Source organism: Pongo pygmaeus, chromosome 1, assembly GCF_028885625.2.
Source record: "Pongo pygmaeus isolate AG05252 chromosome 1, NHGRI_mPonPyg2-v2.0_pri, whole genome shotgun sequence".
In the NCBI taxonomy this organism is placed as follows: Eukaryota; Metazoa; Chordata; class Mammalia; order Primates; family Hominidae; genus Pongo; species Pongo pygmaeus.
In genome coordinates this window covers 222084645-222101851 of record NC_072373.2, presented here as the reverse complement: position 1 = coordinate 222101851, position 17207 = coordinate 222084645, and the positions used below count along the sequence as shown (strand labels likewise).

At 50.1% G+C, this 17207-nt stretch overlaps 1 protein-coding gene across 2 annotated transcripts in view; it reads right to left on the bottom strand.

Moving 5' to 3' along the window:
- Window positions 1–7632: 7632 nt before the first annotated feature.
- LOC129008453 (uncharacterized) overlaps window positions 7633–17207 on the bottom strand; it is a 35079-nt gene continuing 25504 nt past the window's right edge. For both annotated transcript variants that reach the window (XR_008492548.2, XM_054440769.2), the window contains one exon: window positions 7633–11179. Coding sequence is in view for 1 of the 2 variants with exons in the window: in XM_054440769.2 (XP_054296744.1) it covers window positions 11145–11179 (35 nt within the window). In the remaining variant the exon portion in view is untranslated. The remainder of the gene's footprint in view (window positions 11180–17207) is intronic.

Sequence of the window (17207 nt, the reverse complement as noted above, 5' to 3'; positions counted from 1 at the left end):
ATGTGAGATTTCTTTTGCTTTGTAAAAGCGGACTGAACGCACGTTGGCTAAACTAGGCTGAAAACTCTTGACTTTAAAGCAAATGGGATTAAAAGGAAACTTTCAATAAGTACTACATATCAGTTACGCCCAAAACATTGTTACATATTACATAATGTACTCAATAGGAACATCTTACTTAAATGTTGAACTAGGCCAGGCTGGTTGGCTCTTGCCTGCAATCTCAGTACTTTGGGAAGCCAAGGCGGGAGGATCACTTGAGCCCAGGAGTTTGAGATCAGCTTGTGCAACATAGTGAGACCCTCTCTCTACAAATAATTTAAAAAATTAGCCAGGGGCGGTGGCTCACACCTGTAATCCTAGCACTTTGGGAGGCTGAGGCAGGCAGATCACTTGAGGTCAGGAGTTCGAGACCAGCCTGGCCAACGTGGTGAAACCCCCATCTCTACTAAAAATACAAAAATTAGCTAGGCATAGTGGTGGACACCTGTAATCCTAGCTACTTGGGAGGCTGAGGCAGGAGAATCGCTTAAAGCCAGGAGGTGGAAGTTGCAGTGAGCCGAGATTGTGCCATTGCACTCCTGCCTGGGCGACAAGAGTGAAACTCCATCTCAAAAAAAAAAAAAAAAAAAAAAAAAAATTAGCCAAGTTTGGTGGCACATGCCTATAGTTCCAGCTACTCGGAAGACTGAGGTGGGAGAATTGCTTGAGCCTGGGCAGTCAAGGCTGCAGTGAGCCGTGGTTGTGCCACTGCACTCCAGTCTGGGTGACAGAGTGAGAGCCTGTCTCAAAAAAAAAAAAAGAAAGAAAAAAGGAAAAAAAAAAAGATGAGCTGGTAGAATATGTTCTGTGTATTGTTGGCTTATCATCTGTCCCTGTAGAATGCATGCTTGCTAAAGGCAGATGTCTGGTCTATATTGTGCAGTGTCTGCCACACACAGTAGGCCCTCGATCAATCTTTGTGGAACACATAGTGGGAATATGGAGCAGCCAGATGACAGGGAGGTGCAGTGGGCCCTTGGCTGCCTTTCTAAGGCAGGGTCTCAGCTGGTGGTCCAGCACCTGCAGGGCGACCAGGTACTTCTTTGTTTTCACTGACTTCTCATAGCAATCGCCCATTTTCTTTATTCATGAATAAAGATGGGCAATAAGTTTCAAGAGGTTGTTTTGTTTTGTTTGCTTTGTTTTGAGACAGGGTCTTGCTCTGTTGCCCTGGCTGGAGTGCGATGGTGCGATCATAGCTCACTGCAGCCTCGAACTCCTGGGCTCAGGGGATCCTCCTGCCTCGTCCTCCCAAAGTGCTGGGACCACAGGTGTGAGCCACCATGCCTGGCCTTTGGGAGGTTTTTGTTGTTTGTTATAGTAGTACATATGATTCTGTTAACAATAGAAATTGCAGATTTTTTATATGTTGGAGTTGTTGCAAAATATCATGAATTCTCCTCACTACTTTTAAAAATTATAGTTATTAGACCAGTTGTTATTGGATATTATTTAATGTGCTAATACTCTCATCGGCACATTACTGCTATCTACTATGACACACTACTACTGTCATATCTACCACACTATACCAAATTTGGCTTTATCAAGTATTTCAATCATTGTATTTCACTATGATTAGTTAGCTTTGTAATCCCATGTAATTTATGCCTTTATCCTGAGAATCCAGAGAGTTCACTAGACTGACAAAGGGGTTTGTGGTATAACCAAAGTTATGGGCCTGCTCCAAAGGCTTGCCTAGCTTCCCCCAGTCAACCCCACGACACACACTGTCCTGGCCCCACATTCACACCCAGTCTGCACGTCACGACCGGTTTATACCAGTAGTGCTGCCTCCTCACCACCAGGAGGCACTGCTTCACCCGAGTCACAGGAAGCCCTGGGCAGGTTAGGGCTTCCTCCCTCCCACCTTCATCCTAACAGGGGCTGGCATCAGAATCCTCTCGGAGCTTTTTTTCCTTACTTCCATTCCTCCTTCCTTTTTTTTTTTTTTTTTTTGAGACAGAGTCTCACTCTCTCGCTCTGTCGCCCAGCCAGGCTGGGGTGCAGTGGTGCGATAGCTCACTGCAACCTCCACTTCCTGGGTTCAAGCGATTCTCCTGCCTCAGCCTCCTGAGTAGCTGGGACTACAGGTGCGTGCCACCACCTGCTAATTTTTGTATTTTTAGTAGAGACAGAGTTTCACCATTTTGGCCGGGCTGGTCTTGAACTCCTGACCTCCAGTGATCCTCCTACCTCAGCATCCCAAAGTGCTGAAATTATAGGCATGAGCCACTGTGCTCAGCCGCTCCTTCCTTTTTTCCTTCCTTCCTTCCTGCCTCCCTCCCTCTCTCCCTTCCTTCTTTCCTTCCTTCCATCCCTCCTTTCTTTTCTTCCTTCCTTCCCTCTCTCCTTCCTTCTTCCCTCCCTCCCTCCTGTCTTCCATCCTTCCTTCCCTTCTCCCTCTCCCTCCTTCCTTCCTTTTTTCCTCCCTTTTAACTTTTTGTTATGAAAAATTTCAAACCTACAAAAGTATATGAACCCCCAGAGAGCCATCAGCGACTGCAGTGATCATCTCGGGACACAAGTCATTTCTGCACCCTGTCTGGGAGCCCTCTAAAGATACAGATGCTTGCCCTGCCCTATATGGGCGATCAGAGCCTTAAGGTTTACAGAGCTCCTGGGCTGTTTGGGAACCACTGTCACAGCCTGGCCCCTGCCTCCCAGACCCCTGGTGACCACGCACAGGCTTCCAGCAGCCATTCCCACACACGAGCGTCTTGCCCATGTCTGTCCCAAGCCCTGGGCTCACACTCCTGTTCTCTTGCTCAGGCGCCACAGGAACTGGGGAACGGTTGACTCCCGTCCCCTGCGCAGCCTCTTCCTGTGGCTCTGAAAGCCAGCGTGAAGTAACACGCATCAGCCTTTCCCTTGAGCAAGCAACCACAGCCACATTTTGCTGGCACGAGGCTCATGGTGTGGCCTCTTCCTGCGATGGAGGGGCAGGCCCTGGGTTGGCAGCATCTCTGTGTTTCAGACTGAAAGACATTGTCAAGCTATTAAAGCTTGGTTCTGAGTGTCCAGAAAGATCCCCGTTATGAGCTGAATTGTCCCCCCTCCCCATCCATATGCTTTTTAAAAATTTTTTATTTTTATTTCTTTTATTTCTTTTTTTGAGATGGAGTCTCGTTTTGTCACCCAGGCTGGAGTGCAGTGGTGCAGTCTCGGCTCACTGCAACCTCTGCCTCCCGGGTTCAAGCGATTCTCCTGCCTCAGCCTCCCTAGTAGCTGGGATAACAGGTGCCCATCACCACGCCCGGCTAATTTTTGTATTTTTAGTAGAGATGGGGTTTCACCATGTTGACCAGGCTGGTCCTGAATTCCTGACCTCAGGTGATCTTCCCACCTCCGCCTCCCAAAGTGCTGGGATTGCAGGCGTGAGCCACCGCGCCCAGCCATACTTTTTAAAAATTTTTTGTAGAGATGGAGTCTCACTATGTTGCCCAGGCTGGTCTCGGCCACTCAAGGTGCTGGAATTACAGGTGTGAGCCACCGTGCCCAGCCCCCCATTCATATTTTGAGATCTTAGCCTCCATTACCTCAGGATATGACTGTATTTGAAGATAGGGTCTTTAAAAGGTAACTAAGTTAAAATGAGATCGTTAGGGTGCACCCTAAACCAGTATGATTGTGTCCTTAAGAGGAAACATGGGCCGGGTGCAGTGGCTCACGCCTGTCATCCCAGCACTTTGGGAGGCCAAGGCAGGCAGATTGCTTGAGCTCAGGAGTTCAAGACCAGCCTGGGCAACATGGTGAAACCTCATCTCTACTAAAAATACCAAAAAATCAGCCAGGCATGGTGGCACACACCTATAGCCCCAGATACTCAGGGTGAAGGGGGGAGTCAATTGAGGCTGGGAGGTTGAGGCTGCAGTGAGTCCAGGTCATGCCACTGCATTCCAGCCTGGGCGACAGAGTGAGACCCTGTCTCAAAAAAAAAAAAAAAAGGAAACATGGACACAGATAAGAACCCAGGGAAGACCAGTGGAAACACAAGGAGAAGACAGCATCTCTAAGCCGAGCAGAGAGGCCTGTGGGGGGCCGCACGTGGTGGCTCACGCCTGTAATCCCAGCAATTTGGGAGGCCAAGGCAAGTGGATTACTTAAGGTCAGGAGTTTGAGACCAGCCTGGCCAACATGGTGAAACCTCGTCTCTACTAAAAGTACAAAAATTAGCCGGGTGTGATGGGCCACACTTGTGTTCCCAGCTACTTGGGAGGCTGAGGCAGGAGAATCACTTGAACCTGGGAGGCGGAGGTTGCAAATGGATACAACTCACTAAACCAGTAAGATCCCTTCCTGCATCCTGAGGAACTACCTGTAGGAGTTTCTGATGGGGACCAGAGGCAGCCTGTACACAGGGCCTGGGGCTCTCTATGTGTGTGTGTCCCGGGGCAGCCCTGGGTTTGGTGAGAGGGAGGATTCTGGTCTCACTCAGCCCTACTCACTCCGACCCTCTTGGGCAGTGTGTACCAAGCCCTGATCCCACCCGGGCTGGTGCAGGATGGTGGGATCTCTGTGGCCTGCAGCCGAGCCCTGTGGAAGGCCGCTGGGCAGAAACAGCTCCTCTGTTCACAGGGCCCTCATCCAAAAACCCTCACATATTTCAACATAGCCACACCCCAAATGTGGACCCCTTAGGCACCGGGCCCTGTGTGGCCATCCAGGCTGCACACCCATGAAGCCAGCTCTGCTGCTGGGGGACAGCAAAGAGAGGAACAGGCAGGCTGAAAGGTGTCCAGGGCACAGTGATGTCACCAGGAGCCACTGAGTCATCAGGAGGGCCTTTCATCAGTCGGCTGCCTGGTCTGATCTGAGTGAGGTGGAAGCTTCCAAGACCAGACACAGGGAGACTCTATGAGGCTCACACATTGTTGATTGTTTCTTCTCATCTCTCCTCTCCTGACCAGATTCCTCTCTAACCAGATTCATTTCAGGAGTAAATGACTGCTGGCCGAGAAAGACAACTCCCTCAACGTTACTAATTTAAAGACAGATGGGATCAGCTGTGATTTCAGTAGCAGTTATGAAAATTAGAGCCAGGTGTGGTGGCTCACACCTGTCATCTCAGCACTTTGGGAGGCTGAGGTGGGAGGACTGCTTGAGTCAAGGAGTTCAAGACCAGTCTGGGCAACAGAATGAGACCCCTTGTCTTTAGAAAAAATGTAAACATTTGCCAAGTGTGATGGTGTACACCTGTAGTCCCAGCTACTTAGGAGGCTGAGGTGGGAGGCTCGCCTGAGCCCAAGAGTTCAAGGTTGCAGTGAGCCATGATCGCACACTGCACTTCAGCCTGGGCAACAGAGCAAGACCCTGTCTCAGGAAAAAAAAAAGAAAAAGAAAAAGAAAATTAGACTAAGACATCCTTTGTTTTGCAATAGTGCAGCATCAAGGGGTCTTGGCAGGGAACAGGTGGCACCAGCCTGCACCACTGCTGCAGAAATACTCGGGAGTATACAAAGCACTTCTCGGCTGGAGTCCAGAGGCCTTCATATTTGGTAGTTTACTCTGATGTTTTCAGTTCCAACAGAGGAAGAGGAAGGGGCTGGTCCACAGTGGCCTCAGGTGATGCCCAGCCTTGGGGGATGATGAACACAATGAGGAGCACTTGGCATGAAGAGTTAGAGTCCATTTCTCCTTCTCCTCCTCCTGCTCCTTCCCTCCACCCTCCCCACACGGGAGGTGTATCAGTTAGTGAGTTTCAGCCCGGCGTGGTGGCTCATGCCTGTAATCCCAGCATTTTGGAAGGCCGAGCCGGGCGGTTCACTTGAGGCCAGGAGTTCGAGACCAGCCTGGGCAACATGGTGAAACCCTGTCTCTACTATTAACAAAGCTACAAAAATTAGGCATGGTGGGGTGTGACTGTAATCCCGGCTACTCGGGAGGCTGAGGCAGGAGGATTGCTTGAACCCAGGAGGCGAAGATTACAGTAAGCCTAGATCGTGCCACTCTATTCCAGCCTGGGCGACGGAGACTCTGTCTCAAAAAAATATTATTTCTTGAGGTCAGGAATTCAAATCAGCCTGCCCAACATGGTGAAACCCGGTCTCTACTAAAAACACAAGAAAATTAGCTGGGCGTGGTGGTGCACATCTGCAATCCCAGCTACTTAGGAGGCGGAGGCATGAGTATCGCTTGAATCTGGGAGGCAGAGGTTGCAGTGAGCCGAGATCGCGCCACTGCACTCCAGCGAAACTCTATCTCCAACATACATACATACAGCAAGCTCTCAATGGGGCCAGTGAGCTGTGAGCGTGTTTCCTCTGTACGCTAAGCTCTTGATGACTCACATTCCATCAGGAAGCTGGGGTCATCTTGACCAGGGAAGGGCAGGCATCTTGGTGGGGGGCCCCTGGACTGTACCTGGTAGTGTATCAGGTGCCGCTAGGAGAGGAATGGAAGCTGGGCAGCAAAAACCCCTGATGCCCACTAGTCCTGAGCATCCCTGGAAGCATCCTGCCAAGTGCAAGGCACAGGGTAAGTGCTCAATTAATACTTGCATTTTGCCTAGATCCTCACCCCACCCACCAATTTTAACCACAGATCCTGACGAGAGCTAAGTAGAGTACCAAAGGTCATTTCCGTTTTTTTTTTTTTTTAATGTATCACAGCTACTACAATTTGTATTTTGTATGTTTACAAGCACATGCTTGGAAAACAGAAAATAATTCGGTTTTAAATATTCCAGGAAATTACAGTCTAATTGCATCAGTTCCCAACTGTGCCTCAGTTTTAGCCTGGAAAATGGGGTTGTATTACAATTAACTCTCTCTGACGTGTGATCAGGGTTCCTATTTTTGTTGTTGTTGTTGTTGTTTTGTTTGTTTTTTTCTTTTTGAGACGGAGTTTCGCTCTTGTTGCCCAGGCTGGAGTGCAATGGTGCGATCTCGGGTCACTGCAACCTCCGCCTCCTGGGTTCAAACGATTCTCCCGCCTCAGCCTCCCAAGTAATTGGGATTACAGGCACCCGCCACCATGCCCAGCTAATTTTTGTATTTTTAGTAAGACGGGGTTTCACCATGTTAGCCAGTCTGGTCTCGAACTCCTGACCTCAGGTGATCTGCCCACCTCGGCCTCCCAAAGTGCTGGGATTACAGGTGTGAGCCACTGCGCCCGGACTCTATTTGGTTTTAAAAGCTCTCTAGGATTCCCTCTGCCCAGACAGCCAAATTAGGGAGTGACATAACCCGCAGTACAGTTGTCAAAGGGGCCCTTAATTATTCACCCATCCCAGAGGCATCGTTTGAAGAAAGTGCCTTCTTTAAGGGCATTGGCTGCCTAGATGTGTTCAAATATAAATGTGTGTGTGTATACTTACATTTTTAATAGACTTTTATTTTGGAATAATTGTAGATTTACAGAAAAGCTGCAAAGAATAGTACAGAGAGTTCCCTCAAATTCTTCGCCCAGTTTCCTCTAGCATTTGCATCTTACACAGCCATGGCAAATTTGTCAAAACTTAGAAATTAACACTGGTATTACTTTTAACTAAAGGCTTTTTTGGATTTTACCAGTTTTTTCACTCATGCCTTTTTTTGTTCCAAAATCCAACCCAGGATATCACACTGCATTTAATCAAATGTAAATACGTATGCTTTAACTTTTTTATTTTAAAATAATCATAGATTTACAGGAAATTGCAACAACAACAAAAAAAGTACAGAGATTCTGTGTACCCGTCCCCCAGTTTCGTTCAGTGGTAACTCCTTGTATAACTGCACAATATCAAAACCATAAAATAGATATTGGCACAATCCATAGACGGTATTAAATATACATGCATATATATATTTTTTAAGTCAAAAATATTTTTAAACCTCGCTTTGCCTCACAGCCAAGAAGATCAAATACTTTCTCCAAAAACAGAATTTGTATCTAACTCCACTCGCTTCCAAACTCAAGTCCAGCCATTAAATTATTGATCCCTCCTCTCTAACCCTCCAACTATAGGCAAGAATCTGCCCATACATTCCCTAGCAGGAGCACACTCTGCCACAGGCCTAGATGCCATCAGCCTCCTGGACCATGAACTCCCTAAATTAATGGCCTCTGTATGAGTATGTGTAAGCAGCCCCTCTCTGTCCCAGTCCATCCTAAAATCACTCCCTTGGAGCCACCACTGCCCCTCTCATCTTCTAGAATTTCTAGAAAGATAAAGAGCTAGATAAGCATCTAAGTACCTTTCTTCTGCTGTTAGCTCTAAAGACAACTGAATATATCCTAGCTAGGATGCACTCTAAGGAATGCAGAAGTAGGCCGAGTGCAGTGGCTCATTCCTGTAATCCCAGTGCTTTGGGAGGCCGAGGTGGGCGGATCACCTGAGGTCAGGAGTTTGAGTCCAGCCTGGTCAACATGGCAAAGCCCCGTCTCTACTAAAAAAACAAAAATTAGCTGGGCATGGTGGTGGGTGCGTGTAATCCCAGCTACTCATGAGGCTGAGGCAGGAGGATCACTTGAACCCCCAAGGCAGAGGTTGCAGTGAGCTGAGATGGTACCACTGGCCATTTCAAAAAAAAAAAAGAATGCAGAAGTAAATTAAATGACCACAATTACCTTTTTCTTTTTGAGACACGGTCTGGTTCTGTCGCCTAGGCTGGAGTACAGCGGCGCAATCTCAGCTCACTTCAATCTGTGCCTCCTGGGCTCAAGCCATCCCCTGACCTCAGCCTCCTGAGTAGCTGGGACTACAGTCCTGCCACTATGCCCGGCTAATTTTTGTATTTTTTGTAGAGATGTTGCCCAGGCTGGTCTGAAACTCCTGAACTCAAGGGATCCATCCACCTTGGCCTCCCAAAGTGCTGGGATTACAGGCATGCGCCACTGTGCCCGACCCAGACATCACTTTTATCTGAAGCAACAACTGTCTGCTGTTTCTGTTTCCTTACTAATTATCCAGAAACTTTTACAGGTGAACTCTGAGAAGGACAATTTTTATTGTTTTTATGTCAGCATAACTAAAAGCAAAGCTGGATAGGAAGAGGTTACTTGAAAATGATTTCACCTGAACTCAAATGAATAAGCTGGCTACTGCATAAAGCAACAGAGGGGTCCCTTTAATTTAAAAGCTCAGGACTCTGAATCAATTGCTGGTTGGGAGAAGGTAGAGACATTCTTTACTTCTGCCTAAAACTGGGGAAAATGGTGTAGACTTCTGCTCTGAAGCGGTCCTCAGTGCTGCTTCGGTCAGAACTCCCGAGAGGCATCTGAGTGCTGGCCTGTCGCTGCGGCTGGCATTCCAGGCATTTCATTGGCCCCACTTCAGCCCACGCCTGGCTCCACGGGGCTGGGCAGCTGAGGGGAGTTTGTGGCAGAGTAGGCATGGGGCACGGCCCGTGAATGCGTGCTACAAAGGGGATCTCTCTGAAGCAAGTCCTCTGCACTCGTCTATTTGAGGAAAAAAAGAACAATTCCCGTAGGGATGGGGTTTGCTGAAGCAACCAGCTGCCTGGTTTCCTCTCCAGCATTGAGAGGGAGGGAGGGCTGGCTTAACTGGGGGACGGCCTTCTCATCTGGACCGTGTCAAGGCCAAGGTTAGGCTCCAAATCCCAGAAAACCTCTCTGCAGGGCCTTCTGACTTTCAGAGTGGTAAGAATGGAAGCAGGCTCCTTTCCCCTCCAGCGCTAGGGAGCCCTGCAATCGGTGAGGTGGAAAGAAAGATGGGCCCAGGCAGGGAGGCGGGAGCAGGGGAGGTGCCCAGGGCAGTGGCTGGAAGGGCAACGGGAGAAGAGGCAGAGGCTGGGGGTGGGGGTCACAGCAGGTGCTGTCCCTGGCCTGTGTGAAAGGTATTAGAAGACCCCATCCTTGGTGCCACATGGACCCCAGAGGCTTGTCTTAGTCCATGAGGTCCGAGGTGTAAGCTGCTGACATTTGGCATCACCTCTTAGGCTTGGATGAATTTCAGAAAGTGCTAGACTGGAGAACAGTGGAAAAAATCAGTGGAACGAGATCTGGAGCACTCAATTGACTGCTCAATGTCAATGTCAGAGAGCACAACGACACCAATGGGAGGAGGGTGAGGACCAGAGGCTGATTGCACGAGCTCTGTTGGAGTGCAGGACCCACTAACGGGTTATCTCAGGCTTCCTGGAGGCCACAGTTGTGCCTTGTGGTCCAAGACCTGGGGAAGCCACTACTGTGTCTTCCCTCTCCATCCTCCGGTGACTTGGGTCCAATTCCTATTGCCACGGCAATCAGTCCAGCTGGCCTCACAGTTCACTGGCTTCAAAGTTGGCATCTGTAGGTGAAGGCAGTGGGACCCAGAGAACTTAATTCTCCTCAACTGAGCTGTCTTGGAGGAACTTTTCTCATCAGCCACTGGAGCAGAGAACGTCACCAGCGTCTCATTGACGTCAACATCCTGGGCCTGGCTCTAGCTGAAAAGGAAAACTCTCCCCAAGGCAGACACATCTCCCGAAGCCCACACAGGCACTTTCTATGATTGCACTGGAAATCTGTCTCCTGGGGACAGGGAGCGCGTACGGTCATGATCAAGTTACAATGCGGAGCAGGCTCCAGGACTCCACATTCATCTCTAAGAACAGGAGCCGGTGGTTGGGCACAGATTCTTGAGCCAGATTGCTTGGGTTCAAAACCTGGCCCCTTTTTATTAATTGCATGCTTAGTTACATTTTCTGTTTGTACTTCTGTTTCCTTCTCTGCAAGACGGGGCTAATCACAGACATTTGTTCATGATGTAATACACTTAGAATGCTTAGGACAGGCCTTCCTGCATAGTAAGTGCTCTGCAAACACTGGCTACTATTCTCCCTACGTGCAAACTTCTCCCAGCCAAAAGCCGCCCACACCAAGCCCCTGTGCCTTTTTCCTTCCGCACCCACGAGCAGGCTGCTCCTGGGGCCCTGGAGCTCACTTTCCCAGCCGCCCTCACCACCCACCGTGGCGCAGAAGAGCTTCCGAAGTCCTGGCGTCTCCCACTGGTCTGGGCATCTCTCGCCTCATCTTCCCTCTCGGGCCCCACAACGTGCAGCACTTCTAGGGCAGTATACTTGCTGATTGCTTCCTTACTATTGCTCACAACAACCAGCTAAGACACTGCCAAAGAAACACTCACAGCTGGCCAGTCCACGGCATCCGGAGGGGACTCAGGGGACAGGCCTGTCTTGCCTCTCCCCAGCACCTGTTGATAAGAAGGAAATGTGGGGAGGAAAGAAAGGATGCAGGAGGCTGAGGCGGGAGGATCGCTTCAGGCCAGGAGTTCAAGACCAGCCCAGGCAACATAGCAAGACTCCATCTCTACAAAAAAATTTAAAAAATTAGCCAGGCATGGTGGTATGCGTGCCTGTAGTCCTAGCTACTGGAGAGGCCAGGGCAGGAGGATCGCTTGAGCCCAGGAGTTGAGGCTGCAGGGAGCTGTGATTGCGCCAGTCTGGGTGACAGGGTGAGACCCCATCTCTAAAAATAAAAATTGGGTGATGGCTCACACCTGTAATCCCAGCAATTTTGGAGGCCAAGACAGGAGGATCACTTGAGGCCAGAAGTTCAAAACCAGCCTGGTCAACATAGCCAGACCCCACCTTCAGCAACTGTCTCTACAAAATGAAAATAAAAATAATGAAAAAGAGAGGATGGAGGAGAAGGCTGAGACCAGTAACAGATTCCAAAAGGACTAACTGACAAGGAGAAAAAAAAGTCAGCACTTCCCTGGAAGAGAAAAAATTCAAAAAGGACAGTGGTTGAAAAGTCAGCATGTCTGCGTGAAAGGGAAGCAATGAAGTAGCGCCAACTCCTCCCCCATCCCGGGCACCGTTTAGGGAGAGGATCAGAGTTCTGCCAGAGAATCAGAACCAGAAGGAGATATAGATTAAGTTTATTTCAAGGAATCAGCTTACGTGATTGTGGGGGCTGGCTAGGCAAGTCTGAAATCCAGAGGGCAGGCCAGCAGGCCGGAAGCTCCCCGGAGGAGCTGACACTGCAGTCCCCAGGCAGGATTTCTTCTTCTTCAGGAAAACCTCGGTTCTGCTCTTGAGGCCTTTCAACCGATTGCATGAGGCCCACCCACCTCGCAGAGGAGAACCTATTACTTACAGCCAGTGATCATCAGTGCTGACCACATCTACAACGCACCTCACAGTAGCACCCAGGCAAGCGTTTGGTTGAATCATGGGTATCATAGCCTGGCTAAATTGACAAGGAAATTGCCCATCACAGGGTTTAAGATCTAGTGCTTTAAGATCTAGTGACTTCTTGTTGTTTTGTTGTTGTTGTTTTTATAGAGATGGGGTCTCGCCATGTTGCCCAGGATGGTCTCAAACTCCTGGGCTCAAGTGATCCTTCCGCCTCGGCCTCCCAAAGTACTGGGGTTATAGGCATGAACCACCATGCCAGGCCAAGATCTAGTGACTTTGGATACGGACCACCATGGAACAGTTCCTCTTCCATGTGGGTGTGGGGACATGAAGGGCTGTTTTCAGGAGGATCAAAGTCACCTCTACCCCAGCATGGGAAGTCCCAGAAACTTGAGTTCCAGGTAAGGTAGTGCAGAAAAAAGCAGGCTCATGAGCCAGTGCTGTCTCTCTCTGTGCAAGGGGAAAGAGCCCCTCTGAGGCCTCCACACACAGTCAGCAGGACACAGGACACAGAGGTCAGCCTGTTGTGGCCACTGTGAAATGTCCCGTTGGAGCTGACAGGAGCCTGCTCTGACCTCAGTCCTCTTCCTCCAAACAGGTGACCCTGTAATGCTCTGGTTAAAAAGCAAGCCAGCTGGACTGTGTTTTTTAGTGTGGGAAAAATGCTCTTAGGCCGGGCGTGGTGGCTCACACCTATAATCCCAGTACTTTGGGAGGCTGAGGTGGATGGATCACTTGAGGGCAGGAGTTCGAGATCAGCCTGGTCAACATGGTGAAACCCCATCTCTACTAAAAAAAAAACAAAAACAAAAATTAGCTAGGCATGGTGGCACGTGCCTGTAGTTCCAGCTACCTGGGAGGCTGAGGCAGGAGAGTTGCTTGAATCTGGGAGGCAGAGGTTGCAGATCACACCAGTGAACTCCAGCCTGGGTGACAGAGCGAGACTCTGTCTTAAAAAAAAAAAAAAAAAAAAAAAAAGCTCCTAATATGTCAGATTTTAACCCAAAGGTAAATTCCAGCAGGGCATGCTCGTCAGCTAGAGCGGCAGGTCTCAGCTTCGCCGTGTAAGCATCGGCTGGGGAGCTTTTGGTAAGATGCAGATTCTCAAGTTCAAACCTAGAAGTTCAGACTTGGCAGCTCTGGGATGATGCCAAAGGTACATCCTGCAGTTGTTTTGTCCCCAAGTCAGCATAGACAAGCAAAAACTCAAAGCTTCCTCCCTCCCTCAACTCCCAGCCAAGACTGGACGGGGCGGGGGACCCCAGAACCCTGAAAACAGTCACATGGAAATAGTGACCACAGCACACTTGAACTTTGTGAGCACAGCAGAAGTGTGTGGGATGGGCTGGCCCATCCAGAGATGGGGTGCAAGAGGTGGGAATGTGACCCCATGGTGGCTCCTGGCTTCAGCCCCAGCACTGCCACCAGAGGGAGGGCAAAGGTCAATGGGGATGGTGGGAGGGCCATGTGTTTCAGGGCTGGGCATGGCAGGGGTCTCAGGCAAACACTAACACAGTGAAGCGCAACTGCCAAGTCTTCCAGCCGGCCCACTCCTCAGGCTCGGAAATGGTCCCAGAGGAAGAGATGGTTCAGAAGAGAGAGAGAGTAAGATCCCAGGGACATCCGAGCCAAACCACACGCACCTTCCACTGCTCAGCAGCCCCTGCCCCAGACTTCCAAACAGAATTCCATTTTCTGAATCCAGACAGCCACCTGGGTGAAAGCATCTACCCATGAAGGCTGCTGCCCCAGGCACCAGAAGGTCAGGAGGGGGCCCTTCCTCTTCCTCCTGAGTCAGGACCCTCAGATGGAGAAGAAAATCCTCCTAGTCAGAAAGAGGAGGCTCTGACTTTAGGGACAATCTTTCTAGTTAGAGAGAGGAGGTCTGGACTCTGTGGACAATCTTTCCAGTCAGAGAGAGAAGGCCTGGACTTCAGGGACAATTTTTTCTGGTTAGACAGAGGAGGTGGTGGTGGGAGTTCATGCCTGTAGTCCCAGCTACTCAAGAGGCCAAGGTGGGAGGATCACTTGAGCCCAGGAATTGAGGCTGCAGTGAGCCACTGCGCTCTAGCCTGGGTGACAGAGCAAGACCCTGTCTCTAAAAATAAAAATAAAAAATTGGATGGTGGCTCACATGCGTAATCCCAACACTTTGGGAGCTCAAGGGGGGAGAATCACTTGGGGACAGTCTTTCCAGTCAGAGAGAGGAGACCTGGACTCTGAGGACAATCTTTTCAGTCAGAGAGAAGAGGCCTGGACTCTGAGGGCAATCTTTCCAGTCAGAGAGAAGAGGCCTGGACTCTGAGGGCAGTCTTTTCAGTCAGAGAGAAGAGGCCTGGACTCTGAGGGCAATCTTTCCAGTCAGAGAGAAGAGGCCTGGACTCTGAGGACAGTCTTTCCAGTCAGAGAGAGGAGGCCTGGACTCTGAGGACAGTCTTTTCAGTCAGAGAGAAGAGGCCTGGACTCTGAGGGCAATCTTTCCAGTCAGAGAGAAGAGGCCTGGACTCTGAGGGCAATCTTTCCAGTCAGAGAGAAGAGGCCTGGACTCTGAGGGCAATCTTTCCAGTCAGAGAGAGGAGGCCTGGACTCTGAGGACAATCTTTTCAGTCAGAGAGAGGAGGCCTGGACTCTGAGGGCAATCTTTCCAGTCAGAGAGAAGAGGCCTGGACTCTGAGGACAGTCTTTCCAGTCAGAGAGAGGAGGCCTGGACTCTGAGGACAGTCTTTCCAGTCACAGAGAGGAGGCCTGGACTCTGAGGACAGTCTTTCCAGTCAGAGAGAGGAGGCCTGGACTCTGAGGACAGTCTTTCCAGTCAGAGAGAGGAGGCCTGGACTCTCAGGACAGTCTTTCCAGTCAGGGAGAAGAGGCCTGGACTCTCAGGACAGTCTTTCCAGTCAGAGAGAGGAGGCCTGGACTCTGAGGACAGCCTTTCCAGTCAGAGAGAGGAGGCCTGGACTCTCAGGACAGTCTTTCCAGTCAAAGATTCTAGGCCTAGACTTTGGGGACAGCCTTCTCCGTCGAGAGAGAGGAGGCCAGGATTTTAGGCAATGGGGAATAATTAATCAATACATGAAAATTGATTGTGTTCCACAAAATACAAAATGCACCAAGTCAGCAATCTTTAACCAAGTCAGACTTCCCTGGAGTCACAACGTGAGGACAGAGATTTAAATGATGTTCCTTTCTACAGAAAGGCCTTCGCTCTAAGTATCAGGCCCAGCTTCTGCTGCATTAAACATAAGATGTATAAGGCCCCAGGCCTGATGTGTCTTGCTGCCTAGCCAGCCCTGCTGGTCCAGCAAACCAGGAGGAATTCGAGAAAATCAGAAGCCATCTTTAGCAGGGAACAGAACTCCAGAGGGGTTGTGAGCTCCTTCAGCACAAAAGAAAACATTGATTCTGGCTGGGTGCGGTGGGTCACGCCCGTATATCCCAGCACTTTGGGAGGCTGAGGTGGGCGGATCACTTCAGGTCAGGAGTTTGAGACCAACCTGGGCAACATGGTGAAACCCCTGTCTCTACTAAAAACACAAAAACTAGCCAGGCGTGGTGGCAGGTGCCTGTAATCCCAACTACTCGGGAGGCTGAGGCGAGAGGATTGTTTGAACCCATAAGGCGGAGGTTACAGTGAGCCGAGATGGTGTCACTGCACTCCAGACTGGGTAACAGAGCAAGACTCTGTCTCAAAAATAAAAAAGAAGAAGAAGAAGAAAAGAAAATGCTGATTCTGGTAATGATGCTCTCCAATGGTATGATTCCCAGAAACACAGGAGCTCTCACCATCACTGGGATATGAAAATTCACTCAGGAAACCTCCTCAGCCCCACAGCACATCTCCCAGAAGCAGGACGGTCCCCTCCACATCCAACACACAGCCACTGAGAGCCTCTGACCCGTGGACACCGTGCTGGGTGTTCACCAGTCATGGCGAGGGGACAGACAGGTGTCCTGGGCCTTGGAGAATCTAATGTCTGTGGAGCAGACACAGGCAAGAAATCACAGCTGGGCAAAATTGCAATGGGGAGCAGTGCTAGGGAGGAAAGACCCCCAGCTTCTCTTCCAGAGGAGAAGGTGGGCTGGGACATCGTCCCTATGGCCTCTTCAATGAGATCAGGGAAGGGTAACGGAATACACCGCACCACGGGCATCAGGGTGGGTGAAGTAGGGCTCGGGGAGGGAGGACCAGCAGCCTGGGAGGGGCGTGTGGTGGCTGAAGTTGCCGAGGAGACCACACTGTTGAAGCAACCAAGAAGGCAGGGACAAGTGAGGGAGGAGAAGTGGGCAACCTCGCAGGCCTCCATGAAGAACCCGCCTTTGTTTTAGGAGCAATGGGAAGACACAGCATGTTTACGGGTGGAGGGATCTCTTGCCAGAACTGTTCTAGAAGCCTGGTGGCGGGGACTGGTAAATATACTGAAAACCAAACCAAACCAAAAAAAGCCCCATACCCTCACCTCCCACCGCAGGCATGATTCCACCACGACAGCAAACACCAGGTTGGGGGTGTGTGGGGTCACGACCTCATCCTCTGCTCCCATTTCCCCAACAGCACCTAATGCACAGTGGACACGTGGCAGACCCTTCATATGCAACTACATCCCAAGGATCTTTATGTGTTGGAGAGGACTGCTTTGGAGGTCACCTGGACCCAAAAGTCACGGCTTAGCTGGCACCGTCTGCATAAGCAGATGAAACCTCAGACGTCCCTCTGATCCAAACACAGTATGACTATATGAGAGCAAAGAGATTGCTTTAATGTCCTCTAACAGGGTAAAGGCCAACACAGCTAATGTAGGGGCCACAGGTGATGGATTCAGAAACAAAAGCCACTTTCATGACCGAAACCGGCTAAGGCTGGGCCGGTAGCTTTTCGTTTAGAAGTATATCCCGGCCCGGTGTGGTGGCTCATGCATATAATCCCCAACGCTTTGAGGGGCTGAGGAGGGAGGATTGCTTGAGGACAGGAGTTCAAAACCTGTCTGGGCAACATTGCAAGGTGCTATCTCTACAAAAAATTAAAAAATGAGCTGGGCATGGTGGTGCACGCCTGTGAGGCAGGAGGATCACCTGAGCCTGGGA